Genomic DNA, 24317 nt, shown 5'->3' with positions numbered 1-24317 from the left:
GAGTCACGCGGCTGACAATTGGCAGAGCCGGGGTTTGAACCCACGACCTCTGACTCCAAATCAATCAATCGTATTGATCGAGCGCGTACTGTGTGCAGAGCGCTGGACTAAGCGCTTGGGAAGTCCAAGTTGGCAACCTCTAGGGACGGTCCCTACCCAACAGTGGGCTCACGGCCTCCAAGGCCCGGGCTCTTTCCACCGAGCCACGCTGAGTGGATGGATACGATGGAATGAATGAATGACTACGATTGATTGAACGATTATCGAATGAATGGCTACGACTGAGGGAATGAGCGGTTGAATGAAGGATAGAAAAAGCCCTCCCTCTGCCCATCCGCCAAGCTAGCTCTCTTCCTCCCTTCAAGGGAGAGCTCACCTCCTCCAGGAGGCCTTCCCAGACCGAGACCCTTCCTTCCTCTCCCCCTCATCTTCCCTCCTTCCCTTCCCCACAGCACCTGTATATACGTATATATGTTTGTACATATTTATTACTCTATTTATTTATTTATTTTGCCTGTACCTATCTATTCTATTCATTTTATTTTGTTAGTATGTTTGGTCTTGTTCTCCGTCTCCCCCTTTTAGACTGCGAGCCCACTGTTGGGTAGGGACCGTCTATGTTGCCAACTTGGACTTCCCAAGGCGCTTAGCACAGCGCTCTGCGCACAGTAAGCGCTCAATAAATACGATTGATGAAGGCCCCGCTGAGAGCTCACCTCCTCCAGGAGGCCTTCCCAGACTGAGCCCCTTCCTTCCTCTCCCCCTCGTCCCCCTCTCCATCCCTCCCATCTTACCTCCTTCCCTTCCCCACAGCACCTGTATATATGGATATATGGTTGTACATATTTATCACTCTATTTATTTATTTATTTATTTTATTTTGTTATTATGTTTGGTTTGGTTCTCTGTCTCCCCCTTTTAGACCGTGAGCCCACTGTTGGGCAGGGACTGTCTCTATGCGTTGCCAATTTGTCCTTCCCAAGCGCTTAGTCCAGTGCTCTGCACACAGTAAGCGCTCAATAAATACGATTGATTGATTGATTGATCTGTACGTATTTATTACTCTATTTATTTATTTATTTTGCTTGTACCTATCTATCCTATTTATTTTATTTTGTTGGTATGTTTGGTTCTGTTCTCCGTCTCCCCCTTTTAGACCGTGAGCCCACTGTTGGGCCGGGACTGTCTCTATGTGTTGCCAATTTGTACTCCCCAAGCGCTTAGTGCGGTGCTCTGCACATAGTAAGCGCTCAATAAATTCGATTGATTGATTGATTGATTGATGAATGAGTACGATTGATTACTGAAGGAATGGCTACGCCTGAGGGAACGGACGGTTGAAGCAAGGCCCCGCGGGTGTCCCGCCGTCTCCGTCCGCCCGCCCGGAACCTTAGCGCGCGCGCGCGGCGGAACGGACGGTGGTGGGGGCGCGTTTCCGGTCGGCGAGCGGAGGGGGGCGGCGACTTCCGGCCGGCGACTTCCGGTCCGGCCGGGAAGACGGCGGCGCTTCATGGCGGGGAACTTCTGGCAGAGCTCCCACTAGTGAGTCCGGCCACGGCCCGTAACGGAGGGGCGCTTACTACGTGCGCGGCGCTGGGCGGAGCGCTGCGGAACGACCAGTCATTCATTCATTCATTCAGTCAGTCAGTCATTCATTCATTCAGTCGTTTTGGCGGAGCGCTCACTGCGCGCGGAGCCCCGCCCTGAGCGCTTGGGAAGGACCGTGCGGCCACCGCCATTCATTCATTCATTCATTCGATCGTATTCATTCATTCATTCAGTCATTCATTCATTCAGTCGTTTTGGTGGAGCGCTCACTGCGTGCGGAGCACCGCCCTGAGCGCTTGGGAAGGACCGTGCGGCCACCGCCATTCATTCATTCATTCGATCGTATTCATTCATTCATTCAGTCATTCATTCATTCAGTCGTTTTGGTGGAGCGCTCACTGCGTGCGGAGCCCCGCCCTGAGCGCTTGGGAAGGACCGTGCGGCAACCGTCATTCATTCATTCATTCAACCATATTCATTCATTCAACCGTATTCATTCAGTCGTTTTGATGGAGCGCTCACTGTGTGCACAGCACTGGACTGAGCGCTTGGGAAGGACCGTGCAGCAGTATTCATTCATTCATTCATTCATATTGATGGAGCGCTCACTGTGTGCACAGCACTGGACTGAGCGCTTGGGAAGGACCGTGCAGCAGTATTCATTCATTCATTCATTCATTCAGTCGATCGTACTTGGGAAGGACTGTGCCACAGCGTTCATTCATTCATTCAGTTGATCGTATTCATTCAGTCGTTCTGCTGGAGCGCTCACTGTGTGCACAGCACTGGACTGAGCGCTTCGGAAGGACCGTGCAGCAGCATTCATTCATTCATTCAGTCGATCGTACTTGGGAAGTACCGTGCAACAGCGTTCATTCATTCATTCAGTCAATCGTACTTGGGAAGGACCGTGCAACAACAGTCATTCATTCATTCATTCATTCAGTCGATCGTATTCATTCAGTCGTTCTGATGGAGCGCTCACTGTGTGCACAGCACTGGACTGAGTGCTTCGGAAGGACCATGCAGCAGTTTTCATTCATTCATTCATTCATTCAGTCGATCGTACTTGGGAAATACCGTGCCACAGCGTTCATTCATTCATTCAGTCGATGGTATTCATTCAGTCGTTTTGATGGGGCGCTTACTGTGTGCACAGCACTGGACTGAGCGCTTGGAAAGGACCGTGCCACAGGGTTCATTCATTCATTCATTCATTCGATCGTATTCATTCAGTCGTTTTGATGGAGCGCTCACTGTGTGCGGAGCACTGGACTGAGCGCTTGGAAAGGACCATTCAGCAGCATTCATTCATTCATTCATTCATTCAGTCGATCGTACTTGGGAAGGACCGTGCAACAAGTCATTCATTCATTCATTCAGTCGATCGTATTCATTCAGTCGTTTTGCTGGAGCGCTTACTGTTTGCACAGCACTGGACTGAGCGCTTGGGAAGGACCGTGCAGCAACCGTCATTCATTCATTCATTCGACCGTATTCATTCATTCATTCAACCGTATTCATTCAGTCGTTTTGCTGGAGCGCTCACTGTGTGCACAGCACCGTCCTGAGCGCTTGGGAAGGACCGTGCGGCAACCGTCATTCATTCATTCATTCAGTCGTATTCATTCATTCATTCATTCGACCGTATTCATTCAGTCGTTTTGATGGAGCGCTTACTGTGTGCAGAGCACCGCCCTGAGCGCTTGGGAAGGACCGTGCGGCCACCGTCATTCATTCATTCATTCGACCGTATTCATTCATTCAACCGTATTCATTCAGTCGTTTTGATGGAGCGCTCACTGTGTGCACAGCACTGGACTGAGCGCTTGGGAAGGACCGTGCAACAACAGTCATTCATTCATTCAGTCGTTTTGATGGAGCGCTCACTGTGTGCACAGCACTGGACTGAGCGCTTGGGAAGGACCGTGCAGCAGTATTCATTCATTCATCCATTCATTCATTCAGTCGATCGTACTTGGGAAGGACTGTGCAACAGCGTTCATTCATTCATTCAGTCGATCGTATTCATTCAGTCGTTTTGATGGAGCGCTTATTGTGTGCACAGCACCGCCCTAAGCGCTTGGGAAGTACCGTGCAGCAACCGTCATTCATTCATTCATTCGACCGTATTCATTCATTCATTCATTCAACCGTATTCATTCAGTAGTTTTGATGGAGCGCTCACTGTGTGCGGAGCACCGCCCTGAGCGCTTGGGAAGGACCGTGCGGCCACCGTCATTCATTCATTCATTCGACCGTATTCATTCATTCAACCGTATTCATTCAGTCGTTTTGATGGAGCGCTCACTGTGTGCACAGCACTGGACTGAGCGCTTGGGAAGGACCGTGCAACAACAGTCATTCATTCATTCAGTCGTTTTGATGGAGCGCTCACTGTGTGCACAGCACTGGACTGAGCGCTTGGGAAGGACCGTGCAGCAGTATTCATTCATTCATCCATTCATTCATTCAGTCGATCGTACTTGGGAAGGACTGTGCAACAGCGTTCATTCATTCATTCATTCAGTCGATCATATTCATTCAGTCGTTTTGATGGAGCGCTTATTGTGTGCACAGCACCGCCCTAAGCGCTTGGGAAGTACCGTGCAGCAACCGTCATTCATTCATTCATTCGACCGTATTCATTCATTCATTCAACCGTATTCATTCAGTCGTTTTGCTGGAGCGCTCACTGTGTGCACAGCACCGTCCTGAGCGCTTGGGAAGGACCGTGCGGCAACCGTCATTCATTCATTCATTCAGTCGTATTCATTCATTCATTCATTCGACCGTATTCATTCAGTCGTTTCGATGGAGCGCTCTCTGTGTGCACAGCACTGGACTGAGCGCTTGGGAAGGACCGTGCGGCAACCATCATTCATTCAGTCATTCGGTCGTATTCATTCAGTCGTTTTGATGGAGCGCTCACTGTGTGCACAGCACTGGACTGAGCGCTTCGGAAGGACGCTGCGGCAACCGTCGTTCATTCATTCATTCAATCGTATTGATGGAGCGCTTACTGTGTGCACAGCACTGACCTGAGCGCTTGGGAAGGACCAGTCAGCAGCAGTCATTCATTCATTCATTAAGTCATTTTGATGGAGCGCTCACTGTGTGCACAGCACTGGACTGAGCGCTTCGGAAGGACCAGTCAGCAGCAGTCATTCATTCATTCATTCAGTCAATCGCACTTGGGAAGGACCGTGCAACAAGTCATTCATTCATTCATTCAGTCGATCGTATTCATTCAGTCGTTCTGATGGGGCGCTCACTGTGTGCACAGCACTGGACTGAGCGCTTCGGAAGGACCAGTCAGCAGCAGTCATTCATTCATTCATTCAGTCAATCGCACTTGGGAAGGACCGTGCAACAAGTCATTCATTCATTCATTCAGTCGATCGTATTCATTCAGTCGTTCTGATGGGGCGCTTACTGTGTGCACAGCACTGGACTGAGCGCTTCGGAAGGACCAGTCAGCAGCAGTCATTCATTCATTCATTCAGTCAATCGCACTTGGGAAGGACCGTGCAACAAGTCATTCATTCATTCATTCAGTCGACCGTATTCATTCAGTCGTTTTGATGGAGCGCCTACTGTGTGCACAGCACCGGACTGAGCGCTTCGGAAGGACCGTGCAGCAGTATTCATTCATTCATTCATTCAGTCAATCGTACTTGGGAAGGACCATGCAACAGCGTTCATTCATTCATTCATTCAGTCAATCGTACTCATTCAGTCGTTCTGATGGAGCGCCCACTGTGTGCACAGCGCTGGACTGAGCGCTTCGGAAGGACCGTGCAGCAGCCGTCATTCATTCATTCATTCAGCCGATCGTACTTGGGAAGGACCGTGTAACAGCGTTCATTCATTCAGTCAGTCAGTCGACCGTATTCATTCAGTCGTTTTGCTGGAGCGCTCACTGTGTGCACAGCACCGTCCTGAGCGCTTGGGAAGGGCCGGGCGGCAGTATTCATTCATTCATTCATTCATTCATTCAGTCGATCGTACTTGGGAAGGACCGTGCCACAGCGTTCATTCATTCATTCATTCAGTCGATCGTATTCATTCAGTCGTTTTGATGGGGCGCTTACTGTGTGCACAGCACTGGACTGAGCGCTTCGGAAGGACCGTGCCACAGCGTTCATTCATTCATTCATTCAGTCGATCGTATTCATTCAGTCGTTTTGATGGAGCGCTTACTGTGTGCACAGCACTGGACTGAGCGCTTGGGGAGGACCGTGCAGCAGCAGTCATTCATTCATTCATTCAGTCGATCGTACTTGGGAAGGACCGTGCAACAACAGTCATTCATTCATTCATTCAGTCGATCGTATTCATTCAGTCGTTTTGATGGAGCGCTCAGTGTGTGCACAGCGCTGGACTGAGCGCTTGGGAAGGACCAGTCAGCAGCAGTCATTCATTCATTCATTCAGCCGATCGTACTTGGGAAGGACCGTGTAACAGCGTTCATTCATTCATTCAGTCGACCGTATTCATTCAGTCGTTCTGATGGAGCGCTCACTGTGTGCACAGCACTGGACTGAGCGCTTCGGAAGGACCGTGCAGCAGTTTTCATTCATTCATTCATTCAGTCGATCGTACTTGGGAAATACCGTGCCACAGCGTTCATTCATTCATTCATTCAGTCGATGGTATTCATTCAGTCGTTTTGATGGGGCGCTTACTGTGTGCACAGCACTGGACTGAGCGCTTGGGAAGGACCGTGCCACAGCATTCATTCATTCATTCATTCAGTCGATCGTATTCATTCAGTCGTTTTGATGGAGCGCTTACTGTGTGCGGAGCACTGGACTGAGCGCTTGGAAAGGACCATTCAGCAGCATTCATTCATTCATTCATTCATTCAGTCGATCGTACTTGGGAAGGACCGTGCAACAACAGTCATTCATTTATTCATTCAGTCGATCGTATTCATTCAGTTGTTTTGATGGAGCGCTCAGTGTGTGCACAGCGCTGGACTGAGCGCTTCGGAAGGACCGTGCAGCAGTATTCATTCATTCATTCATTCATTCAGTCGATCGTACTTGGGAAGGACCGTCCAACAGCGTTCATTCATTCATTCAGTCAGTCGGTCGTATTCATTCAGTCGTTTTGATGGAGCGCTTACTGTGTGCACAGCACCGGACTGAGCGCTTGGAAAGGACCGTGCAGCAACCGTCATTCATTCATTCATTCGGTCGTATTCATTCATTCATTCAACCGTATTCATTCAGTCGTTTTGATGGAGCGCTCACTGTGTGCACAGCACCGTCCTGAGCGCTTGGGAAGGACCGTGCAGCAACCGTCATTCATTCATTCATTCGACCGTATTTATTCATTCATTCAACCGTATTCATTCAGTTGTTTTGATGGAGCGCTCACTGTGTGCGGAGCACCGTCCTGAGCGCTTGGGAAGGACCGTGCGGTAACCGTCATTCATTCATTCATTCAGTCGTATTCATTCATTCATTCATTCGACCGTATTCATTCAGTCGTTTTGATGGAGCGCTCTCTGTGTGCACAGCACTGGACTGAGCGCTTGAGAAGGACCGTGCGGCAACCGTCATTCATTCATTCATTCGGTCGTATTCATTCAGTCGTTTTGATGGAGCGCTCACTGTGTGCACAGCACTGGACTGAGCGCTTTGGAAGGACCCTGCGGCAACCGTCATTCATTTATTCATTCATTCAATCGTGTTGATGGAGCGCTTACTGTGTGCACAGCACTGGACTGAGCGCTTCGGAAGGACCATTCAGCAGCAGTCAGTCGGTCATTCATTCATTCCGTCGTTTTGATGGGAGCGCTCACTGTGTGCACAGCACTGGACTGAGCGCTTCGGAAGGACCGTGCAGCAACCGTCATTCATTCGTTCAGCCGTATTCATTCAGTCGTTTTGATGGAGCGCTCACTGCACAGCATCACCCTAAGCGCTTGGGAAGTACCCTGCAGCAACCATCATTCATTCATTCAGTCATATTAATGGAGCGCTTACTGTGTGCATAGCACTGTACTGAGCGCTTGGAAAGTATTATTCAGCAACCGTCATTCATTCATTCAGTCGAATTGATGGAGCGCTTATTGTGTGCGGAGCACTGGACTGAGCGCTTGGGAAGTATTATTCAGCAGTCAGTCATTCATTCATTCAGTCGTATTGATGGAGCGCTTACTGTGTGCACAGCACCGTACTGAGCGCTTGGGAAGTATCATTCAGCAATAGTCATTCATTCATTCATTCAGTCGTATTGATGGAGCGCTCACTGTGTGCAGAGCACTGGACTGAGCGCTTGGAAAGGACCATTCAGCAGCGGTCAGTCATTCATTCATTCAGTCGTTTTGATGGAGCGCTCACTGTGTGCGGAGCACTGGACTGAGCGCTTGGGAAGCATTATTTAGCAGTCAGTCAGTCATTCATTTATTCAGTCGTATTGATGGAGCGCTTACTGTGTGCACAGCACTGTACTGAGCGCTTGGAAAGTATCATTCAGCAATAGTCATTCATTCATTCAGTCGTATTGATGGAGCGCTCACTGTGTGCACAGCACTGGACTGAGCACTTGGGAAGTATTATTCAGCAGGCAGTCATTCATTCATTCAGTCGTATTGATGGAGCGCTTACTGAGCACTGGACTGAGCGCTTGGAAAGGACCATTCAGCAACAGTCATTCATTCATTCAATTGTATTGATGGAGCGCTCACTGTGTGCACAGCACTGGACTGAGCGCTTGGAAAGGACCATTCAGCAGCAGTCATTCATTCATTCATTCAGTCGTATTGATGGAGCGCTTACTGTATGCGGAGCACCGTCCTGAGCGCTTGGGAAGGACCGTGCGGCAACCGTCATTCATTCATTCATTCATTCATTCAACCGTATTCATTCAGTCATTTTGATGGAGCGCTCACTGTGTGCACAGCACTGGACTGAGCGCTTGGGAAGGACCGTGCGGCAACCGTCATTCATTCATTCATTCGATGGTATTCATTCAGTCGTTTTGATGGAGCAGTCACTGTGTGCACAGCACTGGACTGAGCGCTTGGGAAGGACCGTGCGGCAACCGTCATTCATTCATTCATTCAATCGTATTCATTCAGTCGTTTTGATGGAGCGCTCACTGTGTGCACAGCACTGGACTGAGCGCTTCGGAAGGACCATTCAGCAGCAGTCAGTCGGTCATTCATTCATTCCGTCGTTTTGATGGAGCGCTCACTGTGTGCACAGCACTGGACTGAGCGCTTGGGAAGGACCGTGCGGCAACCGTCATTCATTCATTCATTCAACCGTATTCATTCAGTCGTTTTGATGGAGCGCTCACTGCACAGCACCGCCCTAAGCGCTTGGGAAGTACCCTGCAGCAACCGTCATTCATTCATTCAATCGTATTGATGGAGCACTTACTGTGTGCACAGCACCGTACTGAGTGCTTGGGAAGGACCATTCAGCAACCGTCATTCATTCATTCAGTCGTATTGATGGAGCGCTTATTGTGTGCGGAGCACTGGACTGAGCGCTTGAGAAGTATTATTCAGCAGTCATTCATTCATTCATTTATTCAGTTGTATTGATGGAGCGCTTACTGTGTGCACAGCACTGGACTGAGCGCTTGGAAAGTATTATTCAGCAGTCAGTCAGTCATTCACTCAGTCGTATTGATGGAGCGCTCACTGTGTGCAGAGCACTGGACTGAGCGCTTGGAAAGGACCATTCAGCAGCAGTCATTCATTCATTCAGTCGTTTTGATGGAGCGCTTACTGTGTGCACAGCACTGGACTGAGCGCTTGGGAAGTATTATTCAGCAGTCATTCATTCATTCATTCAGTCGTATTGATGGAGTGCTTACTGTGTGCACAGCACTGGACTGAGCGCTTGGAAAGGACCATTCAGCAGCAGTCAGTCAGTCATTCATTCAGTCGTTTTGATGGAGCGCTTACTGTGTGCGGAGCACTGGACTGAGCGCTTGGGAAGTATCATTCAGCAGTCATTCATTCATTCATTCAGTCGTATTGATGGAGCGCTTACTGTGTGCACAGCACTGGACTGAGCGCTTCGGAAGGACCATTCAGCAGCAGTCAGTCAGTCATTCATTCAGTCGTATTGATGGAGCGCTCACTGTGTGCAGAGCACTGGACTGAGCGCTTGGAAAGGACCATTCAGCAGCAGTCATTCATTCATTCATTCGGTCGTATTCATTCAGTCGTTTTGATGGAGCGCTCACTGTGTGCACAGCACTGGACTGAGCGCTGCGGTACGACCAGTCAGTCAGTTAGTCATTTTGATGGAGCGCTTACTGTGTGCGGAGCACCGTACTGAGCGCTTGGGAAGGACCGTGCAGCAACCGTCATTCATTCATTCATTCATTCAATCGTATTGATGGAGCGCTTACTGTGTGCACAGCACCGGACTGAGTGCTTGGGAAGGACCATTCAGCAGCAGTCAGTCAGTCGGTCATTCATTCATTCAGTCGTTTTGATGGAGCGCCTACTGTGTGCACAGCACTGGACTGAGCGCTTGGGAAGGACCGGGCGGCGACCGTCATTCACTCATTCAATCGGTCGTATTCATTCAGTCGTTTTGATGGAGCGCTTACTGTGTGCACAGCACCGCCCTGAGCGCTTGGGAAGGACCATGCGGCGACCGTCATTCATTCATTCATTCATTCGGTCGTATTCATTCAGTCGTTTTGATGGAGCGCCCACTGTGTGCACAGCACCGTCCTGAGCGCTTGGGACGGACCGTGCAACAACAGTCATTCATTCATTTATTCAGTCAATCGTATTCAGTCGTTTTGATGGAGCGCTCACTGTGTGCACAGCACTAGACTGAGCGCTTGGGAAGGCCGTTCAGCAGCATTCATTCATTCATTCAGTCGATCGTACTTGGGAAGTACCGTGCAACAACAGTCATTCATTCATTCAGTCGATCGTATTCGTTCAGTCATTTTGATGGAGAGCTTACTGTGTGCACAGCACCGCCCTGAGCGCTTGGGAAGGACCATTCAGCAGCAGTCAGTCAGTCATTCATTCATTCAGTCGTTTTGATGGAGCGCTTACTGTGTGCACAGCACTGGACTGAGCGCTTGGGAAGGACCGTGCGGCAACCGTCATTCATTCATTCATTCAATCGTATTCATTCAGTCGTTTTGATGGAGCGCTTACTGTGTGCACAGCACCGCCCTAAGCGCTTGGGGAGGACCGTGCAGCAACCGTCATTCATTCATTCATTCAGTCGATCGTATTCATTCAGTTGTATTGATGGAGCGCCTACTGTGTGCACAGCACTGGACTGAGCGCTTGGAAAGGACCATTCAGCAGCAGTCATTCATTCATTCATTCAGTCGTATTGATGGAGGTTTACTGTGTGCAGAGCACTGGACTGAGCGCTTGGAAAGTACCATTCAGCAACAGTCATTCATTCAATCGTATTGATTGAGCGCTTACTGTGTGCACAGCACCGTACTGAGCACTTGGGAAGGACCATTCAGCAACAGTCATTCATTCATTCAGTCGTATTGATTGAGCGCTTACTGTGTGCACAGCACCGTCCTAAGCGCTTGGGAAGGACCGTGCAGCAACGGTCATTCATTCATTCATTCATTCAATCGTATTCATTCAGTCGTTTGATGGAGCGCTTACTGTGTGCACAGCACCGTCCTAAGCGCTTGGGAAGTACCGTGCAGCAACATTCATTCATTCATTCAACCGTATTCATTCAGTCGTTTTGATGGAGCGCTTACTGTGTGCACAGCACCGTCCTGAGCGCCTGGGAAGGACCGTGCAGCAACCGTCATTCATTCAGTCAACCGTATTCATTCAGTCGTTTTGATGGAGGGCTCACTGTGTGCACAGCACTGTACTAAGCGCTTGGAAAGTACCATTCAGCCACATTCATTCATTCAATCGTATTGATTTAGCGCTTACTGTGTGCACAGCACTGTACTGAGCGCTTGGAAAGTACCATTCAGCAACAGTTATTCATTCATTCAGTCGTATTGCTTGAACGCTTACTGTGTGCAGAGCGCTGTCCTAAGCGCTTGGGAAGTACCATTCAGCAACATTTATTCATTCATTCATTGAGTCGTATTCATTCAGTTGTTTTGATGGCATGCTTATTGTGTGCAGAGGACTGATCTAAGCGCTTGGAAAGTTCCAGCGTGGCTCAGTGGAAAGAGCACAGGCTTTGGAGTCAGTGGTCATGGGTTCAAATCCCGACTCTGCCAATTGTCAGCTGTGTGACTCTGGGCAACTCACTTAACTTCTCTGTGCTTCAGTTACTGCATCTGGAAAATGGGGATTGACTGTGAGCCCCCGCCATGGGACAACCTGATCACCTTGTAACCTCCCCAGCGCTTAGAACAGCGCTTTGCACGTAGTAAGCGCTTAATAAATGCCTTCATTATTATTATTACCATTCGGCAACATTCATTCATTTAATCATATTGCTAAAGCGCTTGTGTGCAGGGCACTGTACTAAGCGCTTGGAAAGTACCATTCAGCAACGGTCATTCATTCATTCAATCGTATTGACTGAGTGCTTACTGTGTGCAGAGCACTGTCCTAAATGCTTGGAAAGTGCCATTCAGTAACATTCATTCAATCGTATTGATTGAGCGCCTATTGTGTGCAGAGCACTGTCCTAAACGCTTGGAAAGTACAGTTCAAGTTCAGCAGCATTCATTCATTCATTAAATCGTATCGTTTGAGCACTTACTGTGTGCAGAGCACTGGACTAAGCGCTTGGAAAGTACAGTTTGGCAACAGAGACAGTCCCTACCCAACAGTGGACTGAGCCCGGTGTAGGCGGGGATTGTCTCTCTTTATACTCGCTGGGGTCAGGGAATGGGTCCGTTTATTGTTGTATTGTATTCTCCTGGGCGTTTAGTACAGTTCTCTGCCCACAGTAAGCGCTCAATAAATAGGATTGACTGATTGACTTCCCCGATGTCAGCTCAGGCCCCCTTCCCCCAGCCCCACCACCAGTTTACCATGGCGAGGGGGGAGAAGGGGATCCTGGTGATTTTTAAGTAATTACTCCGTGCCAAGCACCGTAAGCTCGTTGTGGGCAGGAAATATGTCTGTTTATTGTTATATTGCACTTTCCGGAGCGCCTAGTACAGTGTTCTGCCCACGGTAAGCGCTCAATAAATACGACTGACCGACTGCCCGACACCGCCAGCCGCTGAGGATGATACTTGGTCATCAAACTGGACACACTCCCAGCCCCACAGTCTCAGAGGGAGGGAGAGTCAGTATCTTCTGCCCACTTTACAGATGCGGAAACCGAGGCCCAGAGAAGTGACACGGCAGACAAGTAGTTTAGATGGGATTAGGGCCTGGGCCTTCTGATCCCTCTAGACTGTAAACTTGCCGTGGGCGGGGAACGTGCCTGCCATGCACTTGGTATGGTGCTCGGCACAGATTAAGCGCCCAGTAAATCATCATCATCATCATCAATCGTATTTATTGAGCACTTACTATGTGCAGAGCACTGTACTAAGCGCTTGGGAAGTACAAATTGGCAACATATACAGACAGTCCCTACCCAACAGTGGGCTCACAGTCTAAAAATACGATTGATTGATTAATTCCTAATCCTCTGGTTTGGGTGATTTTGACTCTTCAGGGCTGCTTTTTGCCCATGAAGATGGTGCGTCTCACCCTACCAACCCGATGTTATGATTAGTTTATCTGTAACGCATTTTAATGTCTTTTCTTTTTCCAGTTTACAGTGGATTTTGGATAAACAAGACCTGTTGAAGGAACGCCAAAAAGACCTCAAGTTTCTTTCAGAAGAAGAGTATTGGAAACTGCAAATATTTTTTACAAATGGTAAAATACGGTTTTATACATCCGATCTAATTCTTATGCCTAAATTCGTATTTCCTGTAGTGGTCAGTGTTTAATATTTCCAGTCATATTCACGGTGGCTAACGCTTCAAACTTCCTGTTGCTATAGTATTTGTTAAGCACTTATTTTATGCCAGACACTGTAGTAAGCGCTGGGGTAGAAAATGCAAGTTAATCAGGGCTGGATGGTAGTGTGCTTGCACTGGAGCTGCTGTAAACAGTGCTGGCTTAGGAATCAATCAATCAATCAATCGTATTTATTGAGCACTGTACTAAGCGCTTGGGAAGTACAAGTTGGCAACATATAGAGACAGTCCCTACCCAACAGTGGGCTCACAGTCTAAAAGACTGTGAAGCACATAATAGAGCCAGCGAAGGTACATAGGAGTGCAGCCTAGATGATCCGGGGGATGGAGACGTTTCCTTACGAGGAAAGACCAGGAGAACCGAGACTTCTCACTCTGGAAAGATGCTGGCTGCGAGGGGACACGAGTGAAGTCAACAAAATCATAAGGGAATTAACAAAATGAGACCAGAATTGTTGTTCAGCAAATGTTACAACCCCAGGGCAAAGGGCCCCACTGAAGCTTGAAGGTGGGAGGATGAAAACCAAAAAGGGACACTTCCCCACCTCTTGGTGGTCTACATTGGGAATCCATTGCCACAGGAAATTGTGCAGGCAGAAAAAAATCAAGGGTTCAAGAGGGGCTTGGATAAATTGATGGGCAAATGGCTCAAAATGGGGGGCTAGTGGGGCAGTTAGGGATGTTAGCGGTACATTTCTAACCATGTGGACTGGTGTCAGGGAGAGACACCACCATCCTGATTCTCCAATACTGTTGCCAATGTCGGAATAGTAGTAATAGCATGGCATGGAGCAGCAGACTGCACTAGGCACCTGGAAAGCACAGCATAACAAAGTGAAATGATCCCTGCCCACCTGGAGCTTACACTCTAATGGGGGGAGCCCGAAGATAGATGGACCCATTGCTCTGAAAGCAGTAACGGCATTTATCACGCCCTCTTTAATGCTCAGTGCCGTGACCAGTCAGCATTGAAATTATAGCGTGCTTACTGTCGGCAGAACAGTGCAGCAAATGTTGCCAACTTGTACTCCCCAAGCGCCTAGTACAGTGCTCTGCACACAGTAAGCGCTCAATAAATACGATCGATGATGATTGATGAAATATAGATACGTAAATGCTATGGCCCCTGCCCTCAAGAGCTTGCGATTGAATGTACAGTTCAGTAGGCATCTGTCAACCGATATAGGACAGTTATAAATAGCAAGCAAAAGGAGATGAATTAATAAAAAACAGGTAAGTTGATACGATTACCGCAGAGACCGAGGAAGTGACAAGACTGGAAGGGCGGGGATTTAATCAAGGAATGCCACGGGGTGAAAATGTGAATCATTAGCAGATCACACTAATAATTGTTCATCTCATCCCCCTCAATCTTTTTTTTTTTAAAGTTATCCAAGCATTAGGAGAACACCTGAAACTAAGACAACAAGTAATTGCCACTGCTACAGTCTACTTCAAGAGATTCTACGCCAGGTAGGACTACTTCTATTGACAGAATGATAATTCAGCATTTGAGTAGATTCTGGTAGCTTTTCCAGCCGTCATTGTAAACTGTACCATTTATTTTAGATCGGGTAGTACTTAATGTTGAAAACCCTTAATGTGAATGTTTTTATTTTAGCATTTTCATCTTAAAGTACACCAAACTTGGCTGTTATGTTTCAGATATTCCCTGAAAAGCATAGATCCTGTATTAATGGCTCCTACGTGTGTGTTTTTGGCATCCAAAGTAGAGGTATGAAGTATTATCATTTTCTTTTATAAAGGAACCTGAAATAGGAGGAGAGATATATAAAGCTAATTCAGAAATTCAGCCTGTTAAATCTTTTTAATTCATTGGTCTTCACAGTTCTCTAGTAGCAAAGGAAAGGCTTAGAGAGGCTGTTTTTAATAACTCTTCTGAACTCCCTGCCAGCTAATTTCAGTTTTATTTTAAGCCTTTTCAACTCCAAGGAGTATGGGAGATTTTGAAAAACTCCCAACCCTCCAACTTGCCATGAAATTGAGAAATCTGATTCATATTTGGCTAAATGTCATTTGTGATGTGGTGTGTAAAATGTGTTTTGCTCTAGAACATATTTGGAAGTAAATGCCAATTTTTACTTGAAATGGTAGGGCATCTCAGAGATCTCCCTTATTCTCTTTCTTGTTACTCTATTGAAAGTTGCAATTAAAACTGCTCATTTGGAGGGAGTAAGAGGTGGCTGTTTGAAGGGAATTGACAGTGGGATATTGAGTCTTCATTCTGTGGGTCACTGACTTAAATTGGGTCCAGGTTCTTTTTTTTATCATTGAAAGATTCAGGCAATTTAGTATCGAGCACCAGCTAGTTAGAGCAGGGGATTCATGAAGCCACGATCCCTCGATTTTATTTCAAGCTCTGCTAATATATCACTTTGTAACTTCAGACAGCTACCTTAGTTTACCCTTTTGAAAGAAGTACTAATTAGGCCCTTTGAGATTTTTGTGTGTGTTTGTGTACATGCAATTTAATTGTAAAACATCCTTATCAAAGGGTCTTCAGTGTCAACGGATTTACTAGAGTATTTATTAAGAACCTTCATGTTTTTCCAGTTCAAGTACAGTTATGTGTTTTACAGGGTCTCAGCCTCAGTACATATTGATTTTGCTGTTTGAGAAAGTTGGTGCTGCAGTTTGCAGACAAATTGATACTTTGGAGAAAAGCGGGGATGTTTTCAGTGGTTCCCTACAAAGAGAAGTTATTCTAGATAGGGGCCGTAGCTCTAGATCAGAAACAGAAGAACAATTTGCTTTGAACACCTACGACTTCAGTGAGAGTAGAAAAGAATGGGAACATAAAAAGGAGCAAGTGTTCTAAATCAGAATAAGCCTTTGAAATCACCACACACTGATCAGACTGGCATGGAGTGCCCTTTCTCATTCCATATTTTCTTTGTCCCAGGAATTTGGAGTGGTCTCAAATACAAGACTGATTTCTGCTGCAACTTCAGTGTGTAAGTACAACGAGTGCTCTCTCTACCCTGTTTTTAGAATCATATCACATAAAAATATACCTAGGAAGCTCACAGTAAATTCCTGATTGATCTAGTTAGGCATTATCTGGTCCATATGTCTCCCCCTCATCATTTCAATTCCTTTCTAGCCGTCTCCCGGGCAGCTGATAGAATTGGTCCCTAAAATCATCCTTCTCATTTCCGGACCTCAACCCTCTCTCCCCAAGTACTCCTAGTTGCCATCCACACCGATCCCGTCTCTTACCTAGCTGTTCTGGCCGCGGTGGCCAGCAAAAAGCATCTTGAGTTTCCCCAGCAGCCCAATAGTAACCCCAAAGATTATGGCTGCCTGAGAACTGCGTACTCTGACTTGGCAGTTATTTATCCACCTTTTTATTACCAAAGGCAGAAGTGGGTATCAGGAGGAGTATTTCTGGGGAGAGGTAAATAGACTGGGTGTCCATGGATTTGAGGGTGGGCCACCATTTAAATGATCCGGGCCAGGGCTCTCCATTAGTGTGGACAATGGAAAGGGCATTGTAATGGCTTTTCTAAAATCACATCTCCAAGAGGCCTTACCACATTAAGTCGTTTATTTTCCCTTCCAGGCCCCCTCCTCTATGTCAGCTATGAACTTGGCTGTGTACCCCTCAAGCAGTTTGCTACTCTCCCCAGCCCCACAGTGCTCATGGAAATATTCTTTTACTCTGCTCTTTCCCCCTTCCCTAATCTGTTTTAATGTCTGCCTCCCTCAGAGACCGTAAGCTTCTTGTGGGAGGGGATCACATCTACCAACTCTTGATTTTATAGAATCAGTCAGTGGTATTTATTGAACACTTACTGTGCGCACAGCACTCTGTTAATCACTTGGGAGAGTGCAAGAGAGTTGGCAGACACAATCACTGCTTACGTCAAGCTTACAGAAGTCATGGCTGTAAAGGGAAAAGAGCTGAATGTAAAATGATCTAAAGCTAATCGGATGTCGATTTACTGTTGTCTCAATTTAGATCCTTTTCTGTTTTTCTCACAGTAAAAACTAGGTTTTCATATGCCTTTCCCAAGGAATTCCCCTACAGGATGAACCATGTAAGTATAAAGTAATACAAGACGAAGCAATACATAGATTGAATCAATTGGTGTTGGGAATCAGTCAATCAATTGTATTTATTGAGCGCTTACCGTATGCGGAGCACTGTCCTAAGTGCTTGGGAGAGTACAGTGTAACAGAGATAGACATATTTCCTGGCCAGAGATTTCCTCCAATATTTGTACAGTGCAGTGGAGATGCGCTTTTAATTTAATATCTGGTGACTTGTGCAATCGTTCAGCTCCTGACTATTTTCTAAATGCTTCACTTGAGGCCTTAGAAAGACAGACTTCCATTCGGAGCCTTAATTCGACCCAAAATATACCCATTTCCAGGTCTAGAATGGCTTTAGGAAACGTTTTCTCGGGAATGCTGAAGTACTTTGGGTTAGTTACATTGAGTTAGTCCTACAGGGATTGGGACATATCAACAAGGCAGATATAAGTTCAAAAGCATCAAGAATCAGCAGTAACGGGAAAAACAGTGAGGGGGGGAAAAAATCAGCAAAAAATTTCCGGGCCTCTTAAAGAGATTACTAATTGTCATAGAAAAGTAAATCAATAGAATCAGTCAGCACCTACTCAATAGTATAGTGTATGGCAAACAATACCAAGTGCTTGGAATAGTACAGTAGCATGATCCCTGCCCTGAAGGTGCTTACACTCTAAAACTGTCCTTTCTCCCTGGGCTTCTGAAGAGGGGGCATGGGATTTAGTCACAGGCCATTGATCTGGACTCGGATCCACCATAACCAGCCAAAAGGAAGCATTCGTCTAGTAGGCTGAGGCTGAGTAGAAGAGTAGCTTATTCATCATCTTTTCACAAGGATCATCAGGTATTTTAATACCAAGAATTGGGTTTTTTAACCACCCTGCTCCCCGGCCATCCACTCCGGGGGGAAGAATGTTGTTTCAGGCTATGGTTTCTTCCTGCTTGCTTATAAGGCAGCGGAATTAGCTCCTTCCCCTCTGCTAGACTGTCATGCTCTACACACAGTAGGTGCTCAGCAACTGGATTGTAGGCTCCTTTTGGCCTGGTATCGCGTCTCTTAACTCCATTGTACTTAGGTGCTTAATGCAGTGCTCTGTACGCTGTAGGTGCTCAATAAATACTTGATGAGCAAGATGAGCACCTTCCCTATTCCCACGCACCCTATTACTCCCCGAAAAGGGGCCCGAAATGGTCGTGGGTGAGGCGGAGGAAGCCACCTCCACGCAGGGATTGGAAGAAAGAGTTCTCGTTCTGCTGCTAGTGAAAAGGAGTGAAGGGGAAGAGTGGTGGTCTCTTCCCAGATCCCCAGAGTGTGTTTTTGCCCTTCCAGGATTTTAGATAGGTGAGTGGGGCCAGCAGGAGTTATTTCTTTAACATACATTGAGGTGGCAGTTGAAATGAGCCCAACCACAGAGTTCAAACATGGTACTCTTGTGTTGGTTAATGATTTAGAAACAGTACACCACTGTGTTGACAAAAACCTGCTCAAACAACTCTCCCGTATGTTTTTTCTTGGTGTTTTGGTCGCTTAACTTTAGTTTTTATGAAGTGTTTTGGTTTCTTAACTTTTGTTTGTAGTGTTTCAGAGTGATTCAGCTAAAACCTGCCTGAAGTCGGATCCGTCACGCTGAAGTCGGATCCGTTATGTGTGAAAGGAAAACTGTGTTTTGAATTATAACCTTCTGGTGTTAAACCTCATCTTTTATTAATAATCAGTACCTTTCTTTTCAACAGATACTAGAATGTGAATTCTATCTCCTAGAATTAATGGTAGGTAGTATGTTATTTTCTTGTTAGAAGGGATTTAAACCTTTTAAAATGACCAAAGCCAGAGAAGTCGAGATTTCAAGGTGTCTCGACTTTAAAAGTCAGGAAGTGGTTCAGGATGTGAAGTTATTTCATCAATAACTTCATTCCCAACCTCTCCAAAATGTGTAAAACGTAGCCGATTAGTGTGGAATGGGCTCTGCAAACCCTCACCCCAGAAAACTTGTGTACTTCAGCTGGTGATTAAGAATAAATTCAAACAGAATCTTAAGCCATTCTCAACTATTTGCAATTTTGGAGGTACGTTTAAGGTTAGGTTAGGGCTTTGGCGGAGTTCTCTTCCTTGACTTGGGAGCTGTGGTTGATTAAAGAGATTTCAGTAAGTTGCAAACATGATGTTTAAGTTTCTTTAACGAAAGAGGGCCAGCTGATGTGCTGAGGGAATATTCCAGAGATTAGGGGTGGCATAAAGGGACTGAGGAATTCTAGGCATGACTTCAGAAACTTCCCAGTTTGTTTTTACATGGATGTTTGGCAAGTAAGTGGGTAGTGTCTTTTCATGTAGTATAAATATGTCTTTATCCGTACATGTATATTTTTCACATTGTTTCCAGGATTGCTGCTTGATAGTTTACCATCCTTATAGACCTTTACTCCAGTATGTTCAGGACATGGGCCAAGAAGACATGTTGCTTCCTCTTGCATGGTAAGTAGCGTAAAAAGTCACTTTTAATGCAGTGTCTTAGCTAGGAAGGTTAACCCCAAATGAAGAGACTGTGCAAATGTTTTTGCCTGCTCCAGGTCCCCTTATGTTTTGTTTTTCTCTTTTCTCCAAGGTAGATGTTTCAATTATGGTATGGAACTTTAATACCTAGACAAAAGACTATAGAAGAGGTTGGCTTAAACATGTCATAAGCATGTATGTTAAAAACATGAGTCCCGTGAAGCAGAACGTTAAACGATTAAGGAACCAGAATGCTTCCACTCTCCCGGAGCAATGCACGTGTAGAAATATGCTGTGTTTTTCACTGCCGGCTTTCTTTACACATATGCTGTGTTTTTTCATTGCCACCTTTTTTTACATTTAGAAATACGGTGTGTTTTTCATTGCCAGCTTTCTTGCCCTCTTTGCTTTCCACTTGTTTGAATTTTGAACATTTAAAAAACATTATTTTCCATATTGAAAAGATAACAGGTTCTTATTTTTCATTTTACACTATCTGTGTTCAATGCTTCATTTTCAGAGCTGTGACTGCCTTCTGTATATGAAGTTAGTAGGAAACGTATTAGGAGGGTGGAAAGACCTGGAAAACATGGCCCTCTTTGAACACCCAGTGTGCTTAGCATATATCCTCTACTAACAATATCTTGAATTTTATATTGTGATTTTATTTTCCAAGGTCTTGTCACATTATTTAATCTCATTTTTGTCCATAGAACAGCTAAGGAATGGCATTATCCCCGTTTTACCGAGGCCCAGAGAGGTTTAGTGACTTGCCCAAGGTCACTCAGCAGGCCAGCAGCAGAGATGGGACTAGATCCCAAGGTCTCTGCCAGAGTTGTGCTCTTTTCACAAGGCCATAAGGCTTCTGTGGAATAACAGTGACTTCTGTTTATGCAGGAGGATAGTGAATGACACATACCGAACAGATCTTTGCTTGCTGTACCCGCCTTTCATGATAGCTTTAGGTAAGTGTAAGTGATAATAATGATGGTATTTGTTAAGCGCTTACTATGTGCCAAGCACTGTTCTGAGCGCTGGGTGGGACCCAGGTTCCTATGCCCATCAATCTATTCAGACTTTTGTTTCCCTGTCTTGGTCATAATAGAGCAAATTTGGCTTATTAGATCATCTCTTTTTACTTTTCCCAATTTTTAATATATAAAATTTATAAAGTGATTTAACTGATCTCCACAAATACTAGAACATCAGATATAAACAACTACATCCCAACTGTCTCCCTCTCACTGCCTGCAGCTGGAAAAATGTTTTCCTTTAGTTTTTAACCTGTCAAACTCAAGGTGGGGGGTTGGGGGACAACAATTCTACCTCATTTTATTTTTTGAGAGAGAAAATTTACTCCGATCTTGCACTCTAAAGGGTTGAAATGTCTTTTTGCTTTGTAGCCTGCCTCCACGTGGCTTGTGTTGTCCAGCAAAAGGATGCAAGGCAGTGGTTCGCTGAACTTTCTGTTGACATGGAAAAGGTATACTCTCTTCTTTCAGTTGCTGTCACAACACCAGGAGCTTGAAATTGCAGTGGTTTGATTCTGGAGTGAGGACGGTTTTAGCTTGAACTGTGGTAACTGGGTAAACGCCTGGAGAAGGAACTTCGGGTAACCCGGGTTTTGCTCGGAGGGGGTATTTTGAACTTTTATTGATAGTTTCCCGTGAGGCTTGGTCACCAGTAGTTCCCCAGCATTTATCCTGAACTCTAGGTAAAGGGTTTTACTTAGTGGCCTTCGTCGAAGTAGAAAGGAGGGCAAAAACCCATCATAGTGGGTGGGCCTGACTAAAGAAGTTTTTCAGAATTTGAAGTTATCAGTAACATCATTACCCTTAACCGCTCCAGAACACGTACGGGCCTGTCAATTGGTTTTGGATAAGCTTTAAAATCATTTCAGTATTCTAGTATATCGACATGTGAGTTTTCCTTAAGCAAATAGTATTGGTTAAGCACCTGCTGTGTACAGTGCACGGTCTTAAATGCGTAGGAGGAGTACAGTAAATGTAAGACAGAGGGTATGAGATTTGTCAAGAACAGTGAAATCTTCTCCAGGAGCTGTCGTAGCTATTGTCTTTTGGTGCTCGATGACAGTTCATAAATTCTACAGCATCTGATGTTGGAATATTTTCTTTTAGATTTTGGAAATAATCAGGGTTATCTTAAAGCTGTATGAGCAGTGGAAGAATTTTGATGAGAGGAAAGAAATGGCAACTATTCTCAGTAAGATGCCTAAACCAAAACCCCCTCCAAACAGGTACTTGCTACGCCTTTACTGATTTCATGTCATAATCTACTCTACTTACAGTATCATAAAGTACCTCCTGGACCATGAGTAAGTCAGTCGATTCACATTTTTTCTTGTATTGTCTAATGAGAAATTTGGCTTGGTAGATTTTAGCTCCCTGTTTGAGATTCAAGAGTACTGTTAAAATGTTTTTCTTTACACATGTCACTCTGTTGCGTGGGATACTTTATTTGTAACCTAATCACCTGTCAAGGTTTTGGAACGGCAGGGATATTTACAGTTAAACTCATTGATGCAATGAGAGAAGAAATGTTAATTTTTTGCTTCCTTCCTCTTCCTCCTTTGCTGGGGAGGTGTGGAAACCAACCACTCAGTTAAGCTGGGGAATATCTTGAATGGTTTTGCTACCAACAGGATCAGAAGTGTTTCGTATTGGTGTGAACCGTAGGCCTTTCCTAAAATGGGAAATGGATTTTGCTGTCTCAAGAATTCACTTGACTTGGTTTTAAATTGTTGTCCGCTCTGTTTTCCTCTCGTGAAACAGTGAAGGAGAACAGGGTCCAAATGGAAGCCAGAATTCTAGCTACAGCCAGTCCTAAGCCATTGCGAAGAATTGCCTTGTGGGACCACCTTGGCTCAGAACATGGGGATAGTTTCTGGACTACAGATGGCCCGTAGGCCCACTTCAACGACGGCCGTCGGAAACCAGATGAGAAGCCCTTCGGTCAGGTAGAAAGGGGGTGCTTTTCTTTCTGCCCCGCTTTGAAATTGTTCTCTCGTGTTCTTCATCCACTGGATCCCTGGCGCAAATAAATGAAGACCTTTTTAAATAGAAAATACTAAGTTTCTGAAGAGGGCCGGAACCGTACTGCTACACACGCGGTTACAGGACGTTCTGGGAAGCAGGCATTGGGTTCCTCTGGTTCACGAGAGGTCACAGTCTGTAGAGTTGTCCTTTGTTTCATACGGTAGAGTACTCAGGGGCTCGCTGTTCTATCCAGACAGGCGCACACCGTGGGAAGGAGATTCCCTAATTCCTCACCGGCGTTTGACCAAAACACGCAGTGAAAGCACACGTTCTAGAAGGACTGATTGTACTTCACGACCAGTCCGTCAGTGGTATGGATTGAGTCTAGTTTGTCCTTGCTTGGGCTTGGAAAGAGGAAAAAAAAAAAAAAACCAACTACAGCTTGTTCTTAAATTGGGGTTTTAAACCACACTAACCTGGAGGATAACTTTTTGTTCAACTTTTTTTTTTTAAGTCACTGTAGGAAGGTGGTACATGAATATATTCAGTACTCTAGAATTTTCATAGTAGATGTTAAAATAGCAAACCGCACTTTTAAAATGATCTTGTATGGTTTCCCTGGTTTCATTGAAATTTTCAGGAAAAAAAATCAAGTCTTTAAAGACATACCATGTACTTTAATCAGTCAGTTTGATCTCTTACCAAGAGAAATGTTCCCCAGCCAAGCGGCAAAGTGCAGTATTTATAGTGTCCTGGGACATTTGTTAAAGTTTCCTGCAGTGTTAGAAATCCGTATGTAAGTTATTTGTGATAATATACAATTGAATCAAGTTTTTAAGTAAAAGTATATATAGCCTGGATCTGTCCATTTTTTTTATTGGTTAATTTTGAATCTTTTACTGTAGATTGATTTTTGTACAAGGGGTATATGCTGTTTGCCTACGGTCACTATTAGTGCGAGTTAGGCTAGTTTTCATCAGCGATCTCTTGAGCCAGGGACACAGTCCAGTTTCCAACCAGCCCCACAACAACCACTCTTAACTCTAACCCTCAAAGGAATGGGCTCCAGAGAGAGTCTTTCTTGAATGAGAATGCTGCCTACAGAATTGACTAGAGAAATGGATCGTATTCTCCAAGGAATTGGGATTGTCATTGTACCACTGATGCACCACTTTCCTTGAGATTTTCATTTTTTTTTTTAATAATCAGTTGTGTACAATATCATCGCGTTAAATGTTGAATGGGATAAAATGTCAACAATAAAAATAACTTCTCCAGCTCTTCTGTCAGGTGTTATTTCT

The 24317-nt window shown here is 45.6% G+C and overlaps 1 protein-coding gene across 1 annotated transcript; it reads left to right on the top strand.

The window, feature by feature from the left end:
* The first annotated feature begins 1488 nt into the window (after positions 1-1488).
* CCNC (cyclin C) lies at positions 1489-24293 on the top strand. The gene is made up of 12 exons (XM_038760820.1): positions 1489-1542; positions 13266-13372; positions 14865-14949; positions 15142-15211; positions 16400-16451; positions 17482-17537; positions 19264-19299; positions 19911-20002; positions 20918-20985; positions 21424-21503; positions 22159-22277; positions 22813-24293. Exons 1-12 carry the CDS (start codon positions 1511-1513, stop codon positions 22865-22867), a joined length of 852 nt encoding a protein of 283 aa, XP_038616748.1. The 5' UTR covers positions 1489-1510; the 3' UTR covers positions 22868-24293.
* Positions 24294-24317: the final 24 nt, after the last annotated feature.

The sequence above is a fragment of the Tachyglossus aculeatus genome, chromosome 19 (assembly GCF_015852505.1).
Source record: "Tachyglossus aculeatus isolate mTacAcu1 chromosome 19, mTacAcu1.pri, whole genome shotgun sequence".
NCBI classification, from domain to species: domain Eukaryota; kingdom Metazoa; phylum Chordata; class Mammalia; order Monotremata; family Tachyglossidae; genus Tachyglossus; species Tachyglossus aculeatus.
Note: the sequence above shows the minus strand (reverse complement) of the source record. Positions and strands in the feature narration are given on the sequence as shown.